This window comes from Centruroides sculpturatus, unplaced genomic scaffold, assembly GCF_000671375.1.
Source record: "Centruroides sculpturatus isolate CEXI.00-Female unplaced genomic scaffold, Cexi_2.0 scaffold27, whole genome shotgun sequence".
NCBI lineage: Eukaryota > Metazoa > Arthropoda > Arachnida > Scorpiones > Buthidae > Centruroides > Centruroides sculpturatus.
In genome coordinates, this window is record NW_019384318.1 from 94917 (window position 1) to 113560 (window position 18644).

General features: G+C 30.6%; 1 protein-coding gene across 1 annotated transcript in view; it reads left to right on the plus strand.

Moving 5' to 3' along the window:
• Nucleotides 1–7016: 7016 nt before the first annotated feature.
• The window catches only part of LOC111624098 (GATOR complex protein NPRL3-like), a 42839-nt gene continuing 31211 nt past the window's right edge, over nucleotides 7017–18644 (plus strand). Inside the window, exons 1-2 of the mRNA XM_023366880.1 lie at nucleotides 7017–7464; nucleotides 9913–9970. Coding sequence (XP_023222648.1) covers nucleotides 7350–7464; nucleotides 9913–9970 — 173 coding nt within the window. The 5' untranslated portion in view covers nucleotides 7017–7349. The remainder of the gene's footprint in view (nucleotides 7465–9912; nucleotides 9971–18644) is intronic.

Consider the following 18644-nt stretch of genomic DNA (forward strand, 5'->3'; position numbering starts at 1 on the left):
TTGCTTTCACTCACTACAATACATCTAATAATAAAAGCATTCGCAAATCGGTTTTATACACTTTGCTCATCCGTCTTGTATTTTCTTATTCTTAAATCAAAGCTTTGTTATCCACATAAAAACGTTTGTTTTTTATTAAAATGCTTTAAAAATAGAATATGTTAATCCGTTTTTAATTAAAGATTTATAAATTTGAACGTTCCTCTAATAAAACTAAGCATAATCGAAGTTCCCAGGCAAAATATGATAGAAAAGTAAGCTAATTAAGTGTTTAGCTTCTTATAAAAATGAAAACTAATTAAAGTTTTAAATAAACTAAATTAATTAAATTAGCATATTATACTATTTAGAAAATAATTAATTATTATTTGAAGAATTGATCGTTTTTTAATCTAAATGAAAATTTTATTAAAGTAGACTACTTCATATATCATCAAATAACTTTTATTGGTTATTTAATTAATAAAACGATACATTCAAATTTTAATCGGGCTATATAATGGCTCGATAAAAATACTGATGAATCGTTTTATTACAAACAATATATATCGGTTGGAGATTTAAAAATAACAAAAAGAAAATGTAAAAAAATTTTAAAACCTAACACCTTTGATACATTTTTGAGGGAACCATTGGCTACCATCAATTTTCTATCATATTTTTTATAATTTACGAACACAGTTTTTATATTTGTCATTTTGTACAATAGTTATGATTTTAATAAACAAAACGATAAAAAAATTTCATTTTGTTCATTATTTGTATATTATTGAGCAATTAGTTTGTCGCCCAAATTACCGTTGTCCAGTCTATCATGTCTATAAAATTAAAAGAATAAGAATATCACTTTTCAAATACAGTAATACCCCGAACTTACGCGATAAGTGGGACCGAGCGGTAACCGCGTAAGTCGGAGTATAATTTAGCATATAAATACATACAAATAATTTTTAATTGGGGCCAGAGACTAAAGAAAACAATAATTTAGAAAAAAATGTTTAATAAAATCTTAGATAATACATGTGTAGCCTATAACAAATTATATTATTATACAATTTTTCACATTTACTTGATTATCACACCATAATTTTAACATTGTTTTCATCTCAGGGATAATATCGTGACGTTTATGAATGATGCTTGAATTTAAAGATTGAGCATTTTTTACAGCTTCGTGAATTTTTTCTTTATCTTTTATAATTGTTCTGACCGTCGATTCCGGTAGATCAAACTTCTTTGCCAATTCACGAATTTCATTTTTGTATCGAAGTCTTTAATAATGTTAACTTTAAATTCCAAAGATAAAGTTTTTCTTTTCTTGTTTGATGCAGAAGAATCAGTTCTACTTCGTTTGGATGACATAGTAGAGTCTCTCGAGTCTCCGTAGATATAACAAACACAGAAATAAATAACACAAAATAAATTGTAGCTATATGTCGATTCCGCGCGACACATCCGAACATGTAAGTCAAATAATAGTGTGGGGGGAGTGAGTAATCGAGAGTTGCGTGGCGCTCAAACAAAAGACAAATCGACGAGATTTGAAAATCACGTAACTCCGGGTTCGCGTAAGTCGAGGTATTACTGTACATACTTTCGTGTGAACACCTCTGATGTCATAGGCCAACAAAATAAAATAAAAAGTGTTATTTTGGAGCAATCTACATATTATAAAAAATAATATCCAATTAATATATGATATTAAAATTAATTAGAAATAAAATAATAATTATCATATTGAATTTATAACATTTAATTAATTAATTTCAGATACGTCCAAGAGCTATTCCTAAAGGATTAATAAACACCATTGGAGAACCAAGTAGATCTTGGAAAACTTCAGAATCTTTCCCACTTATCAAACTCCAGGTCCAAGAGCTAAGAATTTTTCTACAGGAGGTAATCCAGGTAAATTAATTTTGCATACCAGTATATTTTAAATATGTATAAGTACATACAGTAAATATTCATTTAAATTAAATTTTGAAATGTTCTAAAATAATTCTATTTTGTAATAAATATCAGATTAATTTTACATTGTAATCCAATATACAAAGTGATCTGTTTGAATGGTGATAATTTGAAAGTTGTGTTATAATAAACACATTAATTGCATGAAGCTCAAATTCTACCACAATACAATGCAATTGGGAGTTTTTTTTTTTTTTTTTTTTATTTAGAAAACGTAATTTATTTAGAATTTAGCATTAAAATAGCCCGATTAATTTACGGCATTCGGTTGGTGTCTTATTATATTGGGAGTTTTCATTGGGTAGTTTTGTCATAGAGCAAAACTACCCAATGAAAAGTTAAAAGCACTTGTGCTGATTAGGGGGTACGGCTATTTGAGAGGTTTTCTTCCATAAAATTAACTAAATCTAGACTAATTTCACTCGAATATTTCCAAAATACGTATAATTTGTTGGAAATGATCGATATAAAATATGCTATGAACAAAAAATTGTCGGAATACTTATCGAGTGTACCCGTTCGAAGACACCATTGCTTAAGCTTGTTTTCGTCGCGGAGCGTTACATCGGACGGTGGACGCGTACGAAGCGTGTCACGTGACATTTGTCGGTGATATTCGGTCACGTAACTACTCATCTCTGACGTCAGTGTCCCTGATAACTTATTCTTTTTGCGAAGAATTCTCTGAACTTTAGAAACATAACGCGATAGATCATAATACACTATAGATTTTTATTGTAATTAGAAATGACTTATTATTATTGACTATATGAAGCAACAAAGGAAAAACCGCTCGCTAACGACAATAATTCTATCATGATATATAGTATGATGATGATAAATATTAATCAGACGCAACATAAGATGTCTAATGTCTTGATGTAAATAAATATTATACAATTTTGTTTACGACATGAGAGATTAGGCCATTTAAAAGTAGAACAGAATTATTAGTTATTTATCGTATTATCATACGTTATTATATGTTGATTTTAATCCATATTTAGAATGGAATGAAGTTTTAATATTTCTGTTAATGATGTCTCTAAAGTTCAGCGAATTCTTCGCAAAAAGAATAAGTCATCAGGAACACGTCAGAGATGAGTAGTCACGTGTGTGGTTGCAGCTTTCCGTCTTATATACAGGTAACCCCCGTATAACACGGCACTTCTATAGCACGGATTCACTCTGACACGGTTCGAGAATTGGGTAAAACCCTCGTACAACAGGAAATGTAATAATTTTTACGTACTTAAGTAATAATAGTTCACGAAAATTATTATTTTCGTGAACTATTAGTACTTAAGTATGTAAATTTTCTCTTCTCGCCTTCTGTCGATACACGTGGTCCTTCTCGAAACTTGTTTCAATGTTGCCAGATCGCGACGCTTCTGCTTCTGATGTTGCCGAATGTTTTTCCCTTATTCCATACTTGCTTTATTCTTCATAAGTGCTTAGCACCATATAAGGAAATTTATAAAGATCTTTTAACTAGAAGCAAGCAATCTAAAATTACATACTTTTTGCAAAAGGTAAAGCATGGAGCTGAAGATAATGCAGAAAAATGCTCAGAGGATAAGGATAACTTGCCAAGAAGAAAACGCTCTCGGTTAATTAATAGTGCTCTTAGTGATGACGAAGAAAACATTGTTTAATTTATATTAATATGTATCACTTAAGAAAATTTTAATAAAGATATTTATCTTAATAATGAAAATATAATAGCATGTTTTTTAATTTTTGGAACCTAACTCTCCTTTTCGTACTAGTTCTTTGTTTCGTGTAACACGGATTCGCATAACACGGCAATTTTTTGGAACGTAACCACCGTGTTATACGGGGGTTACCTGTATATATATACAGTAGAACCTCCATTATCCGGATTGTTCAAAATAAACAAAAATTTTACGAATTTGCTGATTTGCACCTGGCGAATTACGACATTGTTTATGTACGTGGTGGAATGCATAACTTTTTTGTTTCAACAATGTCTCACCCAGCACAGTGGTCGTAAACTCTTAAAATTAAACGAAATTAAATATTGCGCATGTAGGCATTTGTAGATATTTTTTTCTTTGTGAATGCGTTTTATAAAATAAACATCTAAAATTAGACGATAAAAATGTTTTCAAATTACTGTACTTACATTATTTTGAAAATACTTTACTTCTCATTTCGATAGAGGAGTGTTGCAGCCTTCGCTTTTCACTCCGGAAGAACAGAGAGGAAGATCGCACGGCGACCTTATCGAAGACAACAGGAGAGAAGTCACAAGGCGACCAAAGCTGGCCTTATAGGAGACGGCCAACGCGAGAAAGGGGGCCCACCGGTGGCTGAGTGGACTCCGTCTCCGCTCTTGATTGTGGTGACCCGACCTTAAACACCGGAGTTCGATCGGGGGTTCGCGCCTCACTCGGTGTGCTTCATACGACTAAAACAAATGATTTTGTTACTATTTTCGCAAAAATGGATTGAGCTGGCAGTGGGAGTTTTTCCGGGTTTTCCTCCTTGCCAATGACGCCTGAATAGGGGCCAGCTTCCCCTCGGAATGCATTCTGTCCCCCCTTCTCACGTGGGCCGTCTTCGATAAGACCACCTCTTCCCCTCTGTTATTCCGGAGTGAAAAGCGAATACTACAACTCTCCTCTATCGAAGGAGGGAAAACTGGACCCTACTCAAGCGTCATTGGCAAGGAGGAAAACCCAGAGAAACTTTCGCTGCCAGCTTGTCCGAGTGAGGCGCGAACCTCCGATCGAACTCCGGTGTTTAGGGTCTGGTTACCGCCAGTAAGAGCGGAAACGGAGTCCACTCGGCAACCGGTGGGCCCGATTTCAAATAATTTACTTTCCGTCTTTTATATGAATTTGTCTGCTCTTGTCCCATTTCAAGTCACTCTTGTATAGAATTGATCTCTCGGCCATCCGGCCGCTTATACAGGGGGGTGCAAAAGTAGGTACAGTGAAAACTGCTTAGGCGACCACCTCCATTCGATGGGCACCTGTCAAAACGGGCAAAAATTTCTGGCACCGAATACTTTATCCACAGAGTCTTCATATAAATTATCTATATTAAACGACCACCTGTGTAACGCGACCGCGGGCATCGATTTTTGGTCCGAAACAACATACAACAACTGTAATAAATGACCACTTCCGCGAATATATCTGGTCTAAACTATTGTTCGAACCCATCTCAACAATGTTTCCCCCTTCTAATATAATGAATTAGTCTAAACTCTGGTTCGAACTCACCTCGGGCACTTCTCCTATCCTTGAAATTAGGTGTAGGTATTAATAAATTAGCCTAGCAACAAAAGAAATTCATTTCAGTTTTTCGAAATTGTCCGAAAAACGAAAGAAATGCAAAGTGCTGTCGTTAGAAGATCGTGTTAATACGTTTATTGTTTTTTGATTATTTTGCGTGCGAAAATTACTTGAATATTATTTTTCTAAACATATCGTGGAAATAAGGTAGGTTGATACAGAAACTATTTATCGCACACCTACTGTATATGAGCTTCAAAAAAAAAGTTATCAAACGATGAGATCAGCCGATTAATTGTATCGTGTACAATATTTTATACCCCCAAGGAAAATAATGAAGGTCTACGATAAAATAAATTTCGTTTTCCCACAGTTAAACTTCGCCGCTAATTGCTGTTGTGATAACTTTAATGCAAAAATCAGTTTTACAGGCAACCTTCCTTTTTCGATTCCACAATGACAATCGCGGATGTAATGAAATCGTATAATGAGAAAAAATAATAAAATCGTTTTATTATTAATTAGTAATTTTTCTTATTGTACTTAAGAAAATATTTAAAAAATACGATATTTTTAAAGTTAAAATAAGATTAAACTAACGAGTACCAAAACAAAAGTGATGTAGAGATATTACGCGCTTGTATATCGATGACGTAATACACGTAACTGAGGAGCGAACGAAAAGAACCAAGTTGAATTAAATCGGAAAAAAGAAAATGTGCATTACAATAGAGAAAATGCGATATTGTATTAATCTTTAAAATATTGGTATTAAATCTGTCTTATAAAATCACGACGACTCCTGTAAATCGAGTTATCCGATAAGAATAAAATACAATACCAATATAGCCCTATCGTTGAAAAAATTCGGTTATTTTTGCTCACCGCGAGTTTTGCTTAGTAGAAATGGCTAAAAAGTGCGCAAAATACGTAAGGAAATACGGTATTACAGCACCACCTGTATTGGAAGACCACCTGTCCAAAAGACCACTTTTTGAAGGAACCGTGGGTGGTCGCCATAGACAGGCTTTACTGTATAAAGTTGAGAATCGGGGGAATACAAATGCTTGGTGTTTATTATTATTATTTTTTATTATCTTTTATTATTTCGTATTCCTTATTTGTGTGTATAAAAATAAATGTTTTATCTTCCTATTTTCTCTCTGTATGTTTTTTCCCCAAATAACAACTGTATACCTACTTTTGCACCCCTCTGTATATGAATGAATATTAGATTTAACTTCATTATAATGTAATTAAAGTGATTTATTTGCACGAAGTTCTAAATTTGTCAACTTCGTTTATTCAGCCTGATGCCCGAACGATCAAGGTGGTAGCCTATTCGATCCCGGGTTCCTTAGAGCGGGACCCGGGATCGAATCCGGACGGATCGAACAATCTAGCGGGTAGTGGGTCGTCTAGATATGTCAGGTCCCCTCTCTCAACATCCGGCCAGCCCACAATGGGATGGCCGGGTGTTAAGAGAGGCCCTCTTAGTGTCTACAAAGCGGAAAGAATTAAAAAAATAAAGAAGTACTGTACCAATTTATTTTTTTCCATTTTATAAATTAAACACGAAAGAAAATACATAATTGCGAATGACGTTAATTTAATTACGTGTATATAATTTTAAACAAGATTTTAAAAAACTTTTAATCTGGTAAAAGTTTAAAACTTCAAAAAGGCCCACCAGTGGCCAAGCGGTCTTCGTACCTTGAACACTGGGAGTTCGGTCGTGGATTCGCGCCTTGCCAGGACGGCCACGTAGAGTTTTCCGCGTTTTCTCCATGTCTATAACGCCTGAATAGGGGCCGGTTACCCTTAAAAACACCTCCCGGAAGGCATTCCCCTAGGGCCTAGGCAGATCGCCAAAGTATTGCGTCGCCGTAACTACACAAACAATCAAAAAATGATGAAGATGGCAGAGGGCGCTTCAGTATTTACAAACATCGATGAGTAACATTCGTTACTTGCAGTAACAGGTACATTTTTTAAATCTCGATATTTGATTGGTTATCGATATCGTATTTTTATTTTTCAGACGTGATTGGTATAAAACGCGTTAAGACTTTAGATAAACGATACACGGTTACAGTTTTTTTCCCGTTTTGTGGAATGGACGAAGCTTGTCCTTTAGGAGTGTTTCTCGTTAAATCAGGAAGCAAAGGAGATCGTTTACTCTTCAGATTTCCCTATTTGGCTGACGAAAATCGAAAGTTATCCGAAAGAAGTGAGTGAACTTTTCTCGTATTCTAAAAATAAGCTAAGTTCGGTATTTATATTACCACGAAAACATCAAATATTTACTTTTATACATGATTTTTGTCAGATTTTTTACACTGCAAATTGTTTTATGGATTCATATGCATTATGAATGAAAATGTAAAGCATCACCTTGCTTAGTATTTAAGGCAATATGTAAATACGTGTTGTTTGGAATCCGCATGGAGCGTTATGGTTCGACACAATCGATTAAATTTGGTAATTGATAGTTCGGAAGTGCTTTGGTTTCTAGAAAGTTTTTGCCTCGATAAGAGCGGCTCGAATTGGATTTACGTTCGAGGAGCTTCCTTAACAAATCTATGATTGTTAAGGAAGTTCGGTTACTTACACGGTCACGGAGTTAGATTTTTGTTTTACGTAATGAGTAAATAACTTTCACAATCTATAGTCATTAAATTTATTTTAAAATAGAAAAGAAATTGAAAGAGACCATTGATTTTATTAAATACAATGTTTTAACTTTTGTTTTGTTTTTAGTATGAAAATTTTTTATAATACATTCTATAAGATCTGTTTACTTGATTAGAATAAACTGTATTTTAAATAGTTTTTGGACAAATGTAAATTTTATGAATTGTTTTTAATTCTGAAAAAACATAATATATGTCTTTTTTTAAATTCTTTCTACTCTGCTCCACAAAAAGATTTTTTTTAATGCTGTAATGGTAGAATCTGGTAGTGAGAAATTGGAACCTATATACAAGGTGTGACAATTAAATTCCAGGACTGGGGTAATTAAAAAACACAAAGAACTTATAATGAAAAACCCTTTTAACATGTTTCAAAGTAATCCCCCTGGAGGGCAATGCACTTCTCACAACGCTTGTATGAGTTCTTGAAACACTTAGCAAAGTCACTTCTGTTGACAGCTCTCAATTCCTTGGTCACACTGCACTGTATGTCCTCCAGGTCGTCGAATCTTTGTCCCTTCAATGTGATTTTGATTTTCGGAATCCAGTAAAGAGGGGTCATCGTCAACATCTTGAATAAACTGTTGACATGCTTCCGGCCAGAGATGCTTTTGGTCCTCAGTGAGATAGTGCGGAATGAAGCGGGAGTAGATTTTTCTTTTGCCCAAATCTTCAGTGGTGATTAAACAAGTTGTCTCCACTGTCATCCGGATAGATATTCGACGGTCATATCGCAGCAAGTCTCTGATTTTTTCGATGTTTTCTGGTGTTTAAACTGATTGCGGTCGTCCAGGGCGAGCATCGTCTTCAAGGTCTTCCTGACCATCCCTGAAACACGCAAACCACTTGAAAACTTGAGAGCAAGATAGGTCATCATTCCCATAAACTTGCTTGATTAGGGCATATGTCTCTGTTGCACATTTACCCAACTTGTAACAAAACTTAATGTTCACTTTTTGTTCCATGACAAAAACATGACAGCACTTTCTCACAGCAATATGTGAATGGAGTACAGAAAAAAAACGAGTTATGAGACACGAACAAATCTTTGCAGACAAATAGCCAGATGGTTGAACTATTATGACAAGCTTAGACAAGTTTCTGCATGCTGACACTACAGTGCTACACAACTAGTCCTGGAATTAAATTGTCACATCTTGTATTTGTCTCAAACTATGCATTGAAATTTATGAAATTCTAACTTAAACTGAAATAAGGTACATTAGAATAGCAAGTTTTTACTATCTCAGTGAACTAGCCACCACATACATGACACCAAATATAGGGTCTTCCAAAATAAATGTGTCCATTTTAAATAACTGTAATTATGTTAATTATTATTGAAGAAGTATATGACATATACCAATAAATAGAGTAACTGTCCAAGTTTTATCTCTTGTCTGAATTCAATTTTTTTGTTATCTGCCTCCTCTAGGAAGAACTATAAATAGCAATTTTGCAACAAAGAAGATATTTTGTGCTCTGCAATTGAATCACTCAACATTGTTCAATGTGAGTAATCTGATGGAGCTGTGGAATTGTGGTTGCTGTGAGAGCAATAAATATGCCATAGCAAGCGTAGGAAGAATTTGAGTATTGGTTGGATGTGTTCCATGCAACAAGGTACACCCATTCAGAAATTGTAATGGGCAAATATGAAAATTGGAAGTTTTCCAATCTTTTAATGTACATAACAATGTTCTCAGATAATAATTAACATAATTACAATCATTTAAAATGGTAGCATTCTCTTTGGAAAACTCTGTACTTCTCTTGTTCAGTTTTGAAGCATTAACTTGGATTTATTGTTAATTATATTCTATTTAGTTTATAAGTTATTTTAACTTCCTCTACTTAATAAAATCATTTATTCTTTTTTATTTTATATCCCAAAAATTACTTGATGTAAAATTTTTAATTTTGAAAGAAATGTATAATAGAAATAAATTACAATAAATTTTAAATTTGAATTTTTTAAATTTTAGAAAAGAAAAAGAATCCATATGCACTCATTATATCTGAAGATTATTTAAGTGCAACGAGGTTAGTAGTTTCTTTATCACATTATTATAAATGAGAAAATAGGTAAAAATTCTTTGTACAATAAAACTTCCATATTTTTATGAGTATTCTGTTTCCAATAATTTTCTATTTGCATTCTAAAATTTTGAGTGTTAGTGATTTGAATCAATAGGAAATAATGTTAATAATAATATGGGAAGAAATATTTATATTTCATTATATTATTAAATCTGAAATCACATCACTCCAGATCATAAAAGAAAAAATTATAATCAATTATTTGAATTGGAGGTAAATGATCTGATTGCATACAATTGGCATTGTGAAGTTAATTAAATCATGTTATGGAACTTTGTCAAATGAAAATTTAGAGAGATTATCGTAAATTATTGAAAATGATAATACTGAAAAGAAAAAGAAAGCTTTGATTTTTTTTTTTTTTTTCTTTTGATGTATTAAATTGAATGTTTAATCTCTGGGATTGAATCCAATTATTTGCAGATATATAGAACCTAAAGTAAGTTCAAAATAAGGAATAAGACAATATATTTTATGCTTTTGTTTTATAGTACTGGTAAAAAAATCAAAATTAAAATTTTAATATTTTCAGAAAGTTACTTCTTTTATTATTTTAATAAACTAGTTGGTATTATGTGCAATCATGCTGCTAATATATATACATGAAATAGTCTGTATTAAATTCCTTTTCTGTTACAATGTGGATTGTATTAGTTTTTGTTGCAGTTAATTAATTATAAAAATCTTTAAGAATCAGTATACTGGATTGTCTGTAAATTATGTAACACTGTTTTATACTTTTTAACTATCTTTTCACCTGCTGTAGCACTCCATAACACGTCACATGGACCTGCCCCAGAATTGCATAACATATATATTCAAACAACCACCTTAATTATACTAAGGAATAATACATGGCATGGTGTGCTGAATTTGCATTATTTTATTAATTACATATAACACAGTGATATAAACTGTATAGTTTGCTATACAGCTGTTCAGAAACAAAAATGAATCATTCTGTTACGTGAGAGTTGACACCCTAGCATTACCTAACATTTTTGTAAATATTCCACCCCCTTGTAATGAATGCATCATGACAATTATCTGCATACCCACCCACCCCTATCTACATTACATAATTTATGGACAGCCTCTATGTTTATAAAACAAAGAATGATTTTAAATTAATTGCATTGATTGGCTATGCATAAGATGGATACTTGGGATAAAAAATTATGAAATGTAAAAATTTTAATTAAAAAATTATGAAAGTAAATGTCAAAAGACAAAATAGAACCACACTATAACAGAACTGGATATGCTGCCATTATTATCATGTGAAATAGAAATCAATTTCATCTCAAATAATTATAAACACAAAAGTAATTAGTAAAATATTTAATAAATATATAACTAGTCTCAAAATATATGCAGATTACAATGAAATTTTAACTCATAAAGTTAATTAATAGACTAGAACTTTTCAATTAACACTGATATGCACAAAATAACATCTTCCTTACTTATTCTAGCAACATTTATTCTGAATTACAAACATTTCTGGCTGCAGAGGCCTTCTTCAATTAAAAACCCATTCCATTTATCAAACATTTGAAAAACAGAGAAACATTTTACAGATATTATGAATTTGATTTTTAAAAAGTTACATTCTAAATTAACCAACATTGATTAATTTAAAATTGTAAAATAAAGTAGAAAATTAATATTAAAATAAGAATCAATATAAAAAAAATAATACAATAAAATTTGATAAATGGAACAGTTTTTTTACTTAAAGAAGGCCTCTGAATGTGGCTGAAAACATTTGTAATTCAGCATAAACATTGTTGGAATAATATAAAGCTAAAATCTGCAATATTTGCCAGATACAATTTCTTATTTTTGTAACCACTAAAATTTGTAGTCAAATAAGCAAATTTGTTATATCTTTCCAATCCAGCATTCACCAGAGGTCAAGAACCACTCAGATGCAATTTTTATTCACAGATCTTTATCAATATGCATTTTGGATCAGAGTTTGTACCAATCTCTCCTCAGTCTACAGATAATAAAAAACTGTTTTAAATTTACAGTTATTAAAACATGTAAAATTTAAAAAACAAAGAAACTTACGTGTACTCTGCGACAATTTCGATTTTTCTTAGTAACCTTACATCAATCACAGTTAAAATCATCCTGCATTGCATAACACTGTACTTTTATTTGTATATACAATGCCATTCCATATGTCATCTACCAACATTCCATTGTTCAAATTAAGTTACCATTATTTTTAATTGCAATATGTTTTTTAAATTTCTGTAAATATACATGTTATAAAAATAAAATATTAATATCATTATTAATTGTACAATTATTTTAACTACAATGTATTGATATAAACCAAGGTGATTTGGTATTTTTTTTTAAGAGTTGATGCTGCATGTTTCTTTATCCTCTTCTCTAATACTCTTCTAATTTCTCTGATATAATATACTTTATCTTTGCATGTACAGGATATCTTGTAACAGTCAACCCCCCTATAACACTGTCGATTATTCCATTTTATATGAATTCCATATTGTATGAGTCACTTAGATTTTACAAATACATGTATCAGACTGTGAACGGCTCAAGTATTTGTAAAATCTAAGTGACTCGTACAACATGGAATTCATATAAAACGGAATTATCAACAGTGTTATATGGGGGTCGCCTTGTATATGACATCTGATTTTTTCCAGTTTATTTTTTAGTATATTTCATCCTATATTTTATGCTAGAATGAATTTGCACAGTACCATCACTCAAAGAATGCTCAACTTCACAAAAAGTGCCAAAAGTTTATTTTTATCTTGTTTAACAAATATAAATTCTTTAAATTTATTAAGTTTTCTGCTAATTTTATAGAATACTTTCTACAAATTTTTTTTTTTATAATTCTTGAAGTTATTTTTAATGTATGAAAGGAAATATATTTTAATTCTTCTTTAAATTTTACCTTATAACTGTTTTCTATATATTCTCTTATTAACATTTCTATTATTCTGTTAGGATGTCCATTCAGCAAGAATATTGTTTTCAACTTTCTTTGCTCTTCTAGTCTATTTTTTTAATCTGTTATACATGTGTAAATTTTCCGTAAAGCTGTAATGAAGTTATTCTTTTTTATGTCTAAAGGACAATGTGACATATAGTTTATAGATTTATTAGTAATACAGTTTTTTCATATTTTTTAAATTTAACTCCTGTAGTGCTTCTATTTATTATTATACCTAGTAGTATATAAATCCTCTATTTTCAAGTTTCTTTCAAATTGAATCTATTTCTGTAAGTTATTTGCAAAGTTTTGAATTTTAAGTTTGTTTATTTTTTCTGAATCAAATGTCATCCACATATCATACCATAAAGACTAAATAAGCCAGTGTATTGTCTATTGAATTCATAGATTTCTACAGATATGGGTCCTATTACAGAGTTCGTGTTAATTCTATCATTTTGGCAGAAATAATTTTATCTAGTTTAAAAATAATTTGCTTTATACAGACACAATAAAGTGACTCCTTTAAACATTTGGCAGATTATTCATCTCTTTATTCAGTTGGACGCTAGTTACAAGTCGCATTTTGGGCATTAGCCTCTCCTCAGCCAACTAAAATTAAAAATAATTATTGTAATAGTTTAATATAATTAGTTTTTCAATCCAGCTTTGTATATCTAGTGTTTGTAAACAAAGGGGTTTGTAGGAAAATTTGTTTATTTGCCTAAAACTCCTTTTTATAATGGTTAAAAAAATGTAAGTAATTGCTGGAATAAGTAAGAAAGGTGTTATTTTGTACATATCAGTGTTAAATTTTAATTCAAAATCTACTGTAAGTATTTGAAATCTTGATTAAATTTTGGAAGTGAGAGAGAAATAATGTGGGCCCTTCCAGATTACTGGAATGCAATATTAGACTTGAAGGATTTACAAAAATATAGATTACTTTTTATTTTTGTATCAAACATCACTAATAGATAAATCATAAATTCAGTTTGTTTAGTAATATATTTTATTTGATTTTAATTACAGCAATTGGCAAAATATAATCATAAAGGTTAGTATTACTGATAATGAATTCACTTTGCTTTGCAGAAGTTATGGCATGGAGATCTGTTCTAAGTTTTTTAGAATTTCAAATTTACTATGGTAAATTTAAGTTGTTACAGTATATAAAGTTTAATGATTTGATAAAAACATATATCAACAAAGCATTTATTGGCAGCATTTATGTTAAAAATAGATCATATCAAAAATATTTAATTATTAATAAATTTACTAATAAAATCAAATAATTAAAAATATTTGATAAAGGAAAGTTTCTGAAAATCTTATATTATGCAACATCTTATTTCTCAAACATTATTATTTCCCAAGTTCATGAAATTTGATGGAACATAACTCAAGAATATGGAAGTTTTATAATAATAACCATTTTTGTTTAATAATTGAATATTTTTATTATTTGATTCTATATATTAATGCCATTAATTAGATATACAGGAAATCCTCATTAGTTTGAAATTCAAGGGACAAAATAATCATGACTTCAAATTATCCAAGATTTAGGCTACATATTTCTGTGCAATATGCCAAATGCCATGTATTTGATGTAATTTATTAAGTAAACAGAATATGGCTACATGTACAGAATACTATTTTCATTAATTAATTATTAATAATATGAGTAAACTGAAGGAAAACAGCACGTCCGGTGAGAACCTGACAGATTAACAGATAGGTTCTATAAAAAGTAAAGCAGATCTTGAAATGCAACCCCAGTTATTTTTAAAATGGCCCAAAAAGTGGTAAGTTGCCCAAATGTAGTAGCCTAGAGCCTACAGATATCTCAATCTGTTGCTTGTAGCCTAATCTTGCCATCCCAAAAACTTGTAATCTTGTATTTTATGATTTTTATGAGATAAAGAAAAAAAAGGGTAATCTATGGGTGAGGTGACACCTGAAAATGTGTTACTGTAAAAGCAAAACCATATAGACCAGGTTAGAGTTGTTCTTGGTCTATTGTTCTCTTACAGCATGGAGGCACTTCAATCTAAATGAACAAGTTAACATATTCATATTACATTTCAGACAGAATTTTCATTTCAGATTTTGAAGTTGCCATATTTTGAGCTAACTGAATTCCTTAACATGTAAATCTCTATATTCCTGGCCAGGATAAAAATACAGTTACAAACTAATGGGATTTTGAAATATCCACATTCAAACTAACAAGGATTTCCTACAATATTACTATGAAGATATTATGTTACATAATTTAGTATTTATTAGGAAGAGAGCCAAATAAATATCTTTCATATTTGTTTGACTCATCTTCTTTCTAATAATTTAATTATTTCACTATATTGTTGTGACATAATAAAATAATAGTCACATTAATAAAAGAAAAAAGTATGTCTCTGCTCTTCTTGTTATAAATATTTTGTTAGTGTTATAGATCAAACAAACTGATTTATTTATTTATTTTATATAAATTGAATAATTGCAAATATATCTCATCTAGATTCATATTATCTGGATGAAGCAAAAGCTTGTTACATGAAAATAGTCAAAAATTATTTGTTTTATACATATTTCATCTCTATTGATAAATTATTCTAAAGGATTTTTTTTTTCCTTATATTTTCTCAATTTGTAACAAATTTATATTTTTTTGAAATATTGTTAGAAATATATTCAGATAATAAAATTAATCAGTCCATTAATTAATGATTAATTAAATCAAATAAATGCTCATACAAAGTAATGTTTCAGTGCAGTGAAAAAAGTAAATTTAGTTAATAGTAATTATTTTTCATTGCATTTGAATAATTTTGACTGTGTATTTTAAATACTTCTTCAAAATTAATTAATTTGGATGATATGATAAAAGATTGCTGTGTGATTTAGTGTAAAATTGTTTCTTCGTGAAAACTGAATTTTTCTTTTAAATTTATTTAACTTGAATCCGGTTTGCACCTGACCAACAGGCTAAACAGGTGTGGATTTTCTAGGTTTTATTCATGTGTCTAACATTTAAATAGTGCTGACCCTATATATGAAAACTTAAACTTTGAAGGATTTTTCTTTGCCCTTTACAGGTTGTCCTAATGTCATATTGTCTTATCTCATCAAACAATTCAATATATCTTGAATCCATTCACTGTCTTTTCTATTAAATATTTATTGGACATATTGAAAATAAGAGCATCTGGTATAATGTACAGTACTGTCTATAGCCCAACTGAACATTCCTTTATGTTGAAAGCTTTGGGCTGTTCATGTCTTGTACTGGTGTATTTTTGTGATGTAATAATAAAATTCTTATGTATTTTTTTTATTTATTTATTCATATGTAGTCTGATTTGTAATTCAGATAGATTTATCAATAGTTACAATAAGAAACAGAATCTTTCTGTGCTATAATACTGAAATTATTGTAAATATTCTATTATGTTATACTATAGATCATTTCAAATCATATTTATTTATTTTATTAAAATGAATTATTGCAAATATATCTGACTGGCATTTGTATATTAATTGACATTATTCTATCAAATATAATTGATTATTACAAATGTTTGATTGTAACAGCTAAAAATTCTAATTTTTGCATACAAAACTGTTAGAATTTTTTTAGTTTACATTTTATTGATAATAAATAGAAGCAAGATTTTTATTTCTGTTTTAACTGGAATATAAGTATCAGAAATTGTAAACCATTATAAAAATATCATATTTATAAAAAAGAAGAAAAAATTTGTACTATTTAGTATGAAATATTAAAAATATTATAAATGTAATTCAGATTTAAAAGAAATGATAATATTTATTTGATAAATTAAGTAAAATAATTACATCTTGTCTTAGATATTTGAAATGAAATTATATTTTCTGATTAATTTGCATTTTTTTTTTATATTTTAAGAATATAACTTAAATATAAAATTTTATAAAAGCTTTAAAAAAACACTTTTTTACAGTGATATAAAATAAGGCATATTTATTAGTGATGTAACGAATATTCGGTTACTATTCGGTATTTGGCCGAATACCGAATATTTAATCACTATTCGGCCAAATACCTAAAAATGGGAGTAAGAAATAAGAAAAACTCAGCAAATTAATCATTTTGGTAGTTAGATTTAATCTTATCGGGTTAGTGTTGTTTGTTTATATTTATTTATGACTTATAACATGCACAAAATAAAAAAGAAAATAATACTAGTCTCATGTATTCACAATTTATAATTACAAAGATCAGCACACATACACACCTATTCATTCAAGAATCGTCGCACATCTGAGGGTCTGATCCTGCCTATCCTTCTTTTTAAGCCCTTGTCTTTGCTCTTCACTTTCTCTTTCCTCTATTGCTCTAATCCACATATGCCTATGCATACATCATAGTACGCGTTCACGATACTTTTGATTCGACACTTTTCCGTCGTAGATTTTCCATTTTATAATTACATGACTCATAGCCTGGTGATAACGAAGAAAAGAGACAGATAGGACGTCGGTATAAGTCACAGTTATGATTTCACAGATTCGAGACAGCTTGGTAGCCCGAACGGCCCCAGGCTTTTGCCTGTGCACGCTAAGCGACTTTCATTACAAGCATTTAGCTTTCCGTTCCGAAGTCTATCACAACAATTGTTTGGCATTGACGACCGCAAATTTCGCACGAATAAGCTGCCTCGACTTGTTCGATTAGGTTATCAACTCAATTTCATATTTATTTTCACATTTTCACTTCGTGGTCCTCATTGTTATCCACATTTGATATCATTTATTACATACAGTACTGCCATAACGCTCTTGTCTGTCTGCTACAACTGTCAAGAATTAACGCGATTGACAAAGCATATTGACAGCGGGCCAATAGAGAGCAGGGTCCTTGCCATAATGCACTTTGCGCGCCAATTTTCGTACATGCGTTAATCGAGCTGAATATTTGGCGATTCGGCCACGCTCCTGGCCGAATATTCGGTCTGAGGCCAAATATACTATTCGTTGCAACGCTAATATTTATCAATAATATTGTATATTTTTACAAAAAATGTTTGATAAAATTTTTCATATTTTATATAATATGCTTTGTTGTACAGAGCATTGTATTGTATAAAATAATCTATCAATTACACTCAGTTTATTCAAACACTATGTACTCATAAGTGACATGCATCCTGTTTTTGAAAAATTCACTGAAAAAATTTATATTTTACATTTATTATTATACAATAACTATCTACAATGCAGTTAAAATTAAAATTCAGATTGTCCGCCACGCCTTGTTGTGGCTCAAAATGTATCTATTATAAATGTATAACACTTCCCCCGTGGGGGGGAGTTTTTCGAAAAATTTCTTCTTAGTGTACATTTTCTTGACGTACCCTATTAAAACGCAATAAAAAAGGCAAAAACCCGCATCTAAAATAGTATAATAGAAGCCAAGTTCTTCACAGTAAGCCTTAATCCTGTTCCTCTCCCCTACGGGGGGAATATCAAAAAATCCCTTCTTAGTGTACATTCTGTTGACATACTCTATTAAAACGCAATCAAAAATGCAAAAAACTGCATCTAAAATAGTATAAATAGAAGCAAAGTTCTTTATGGTAAGCCTTCCTC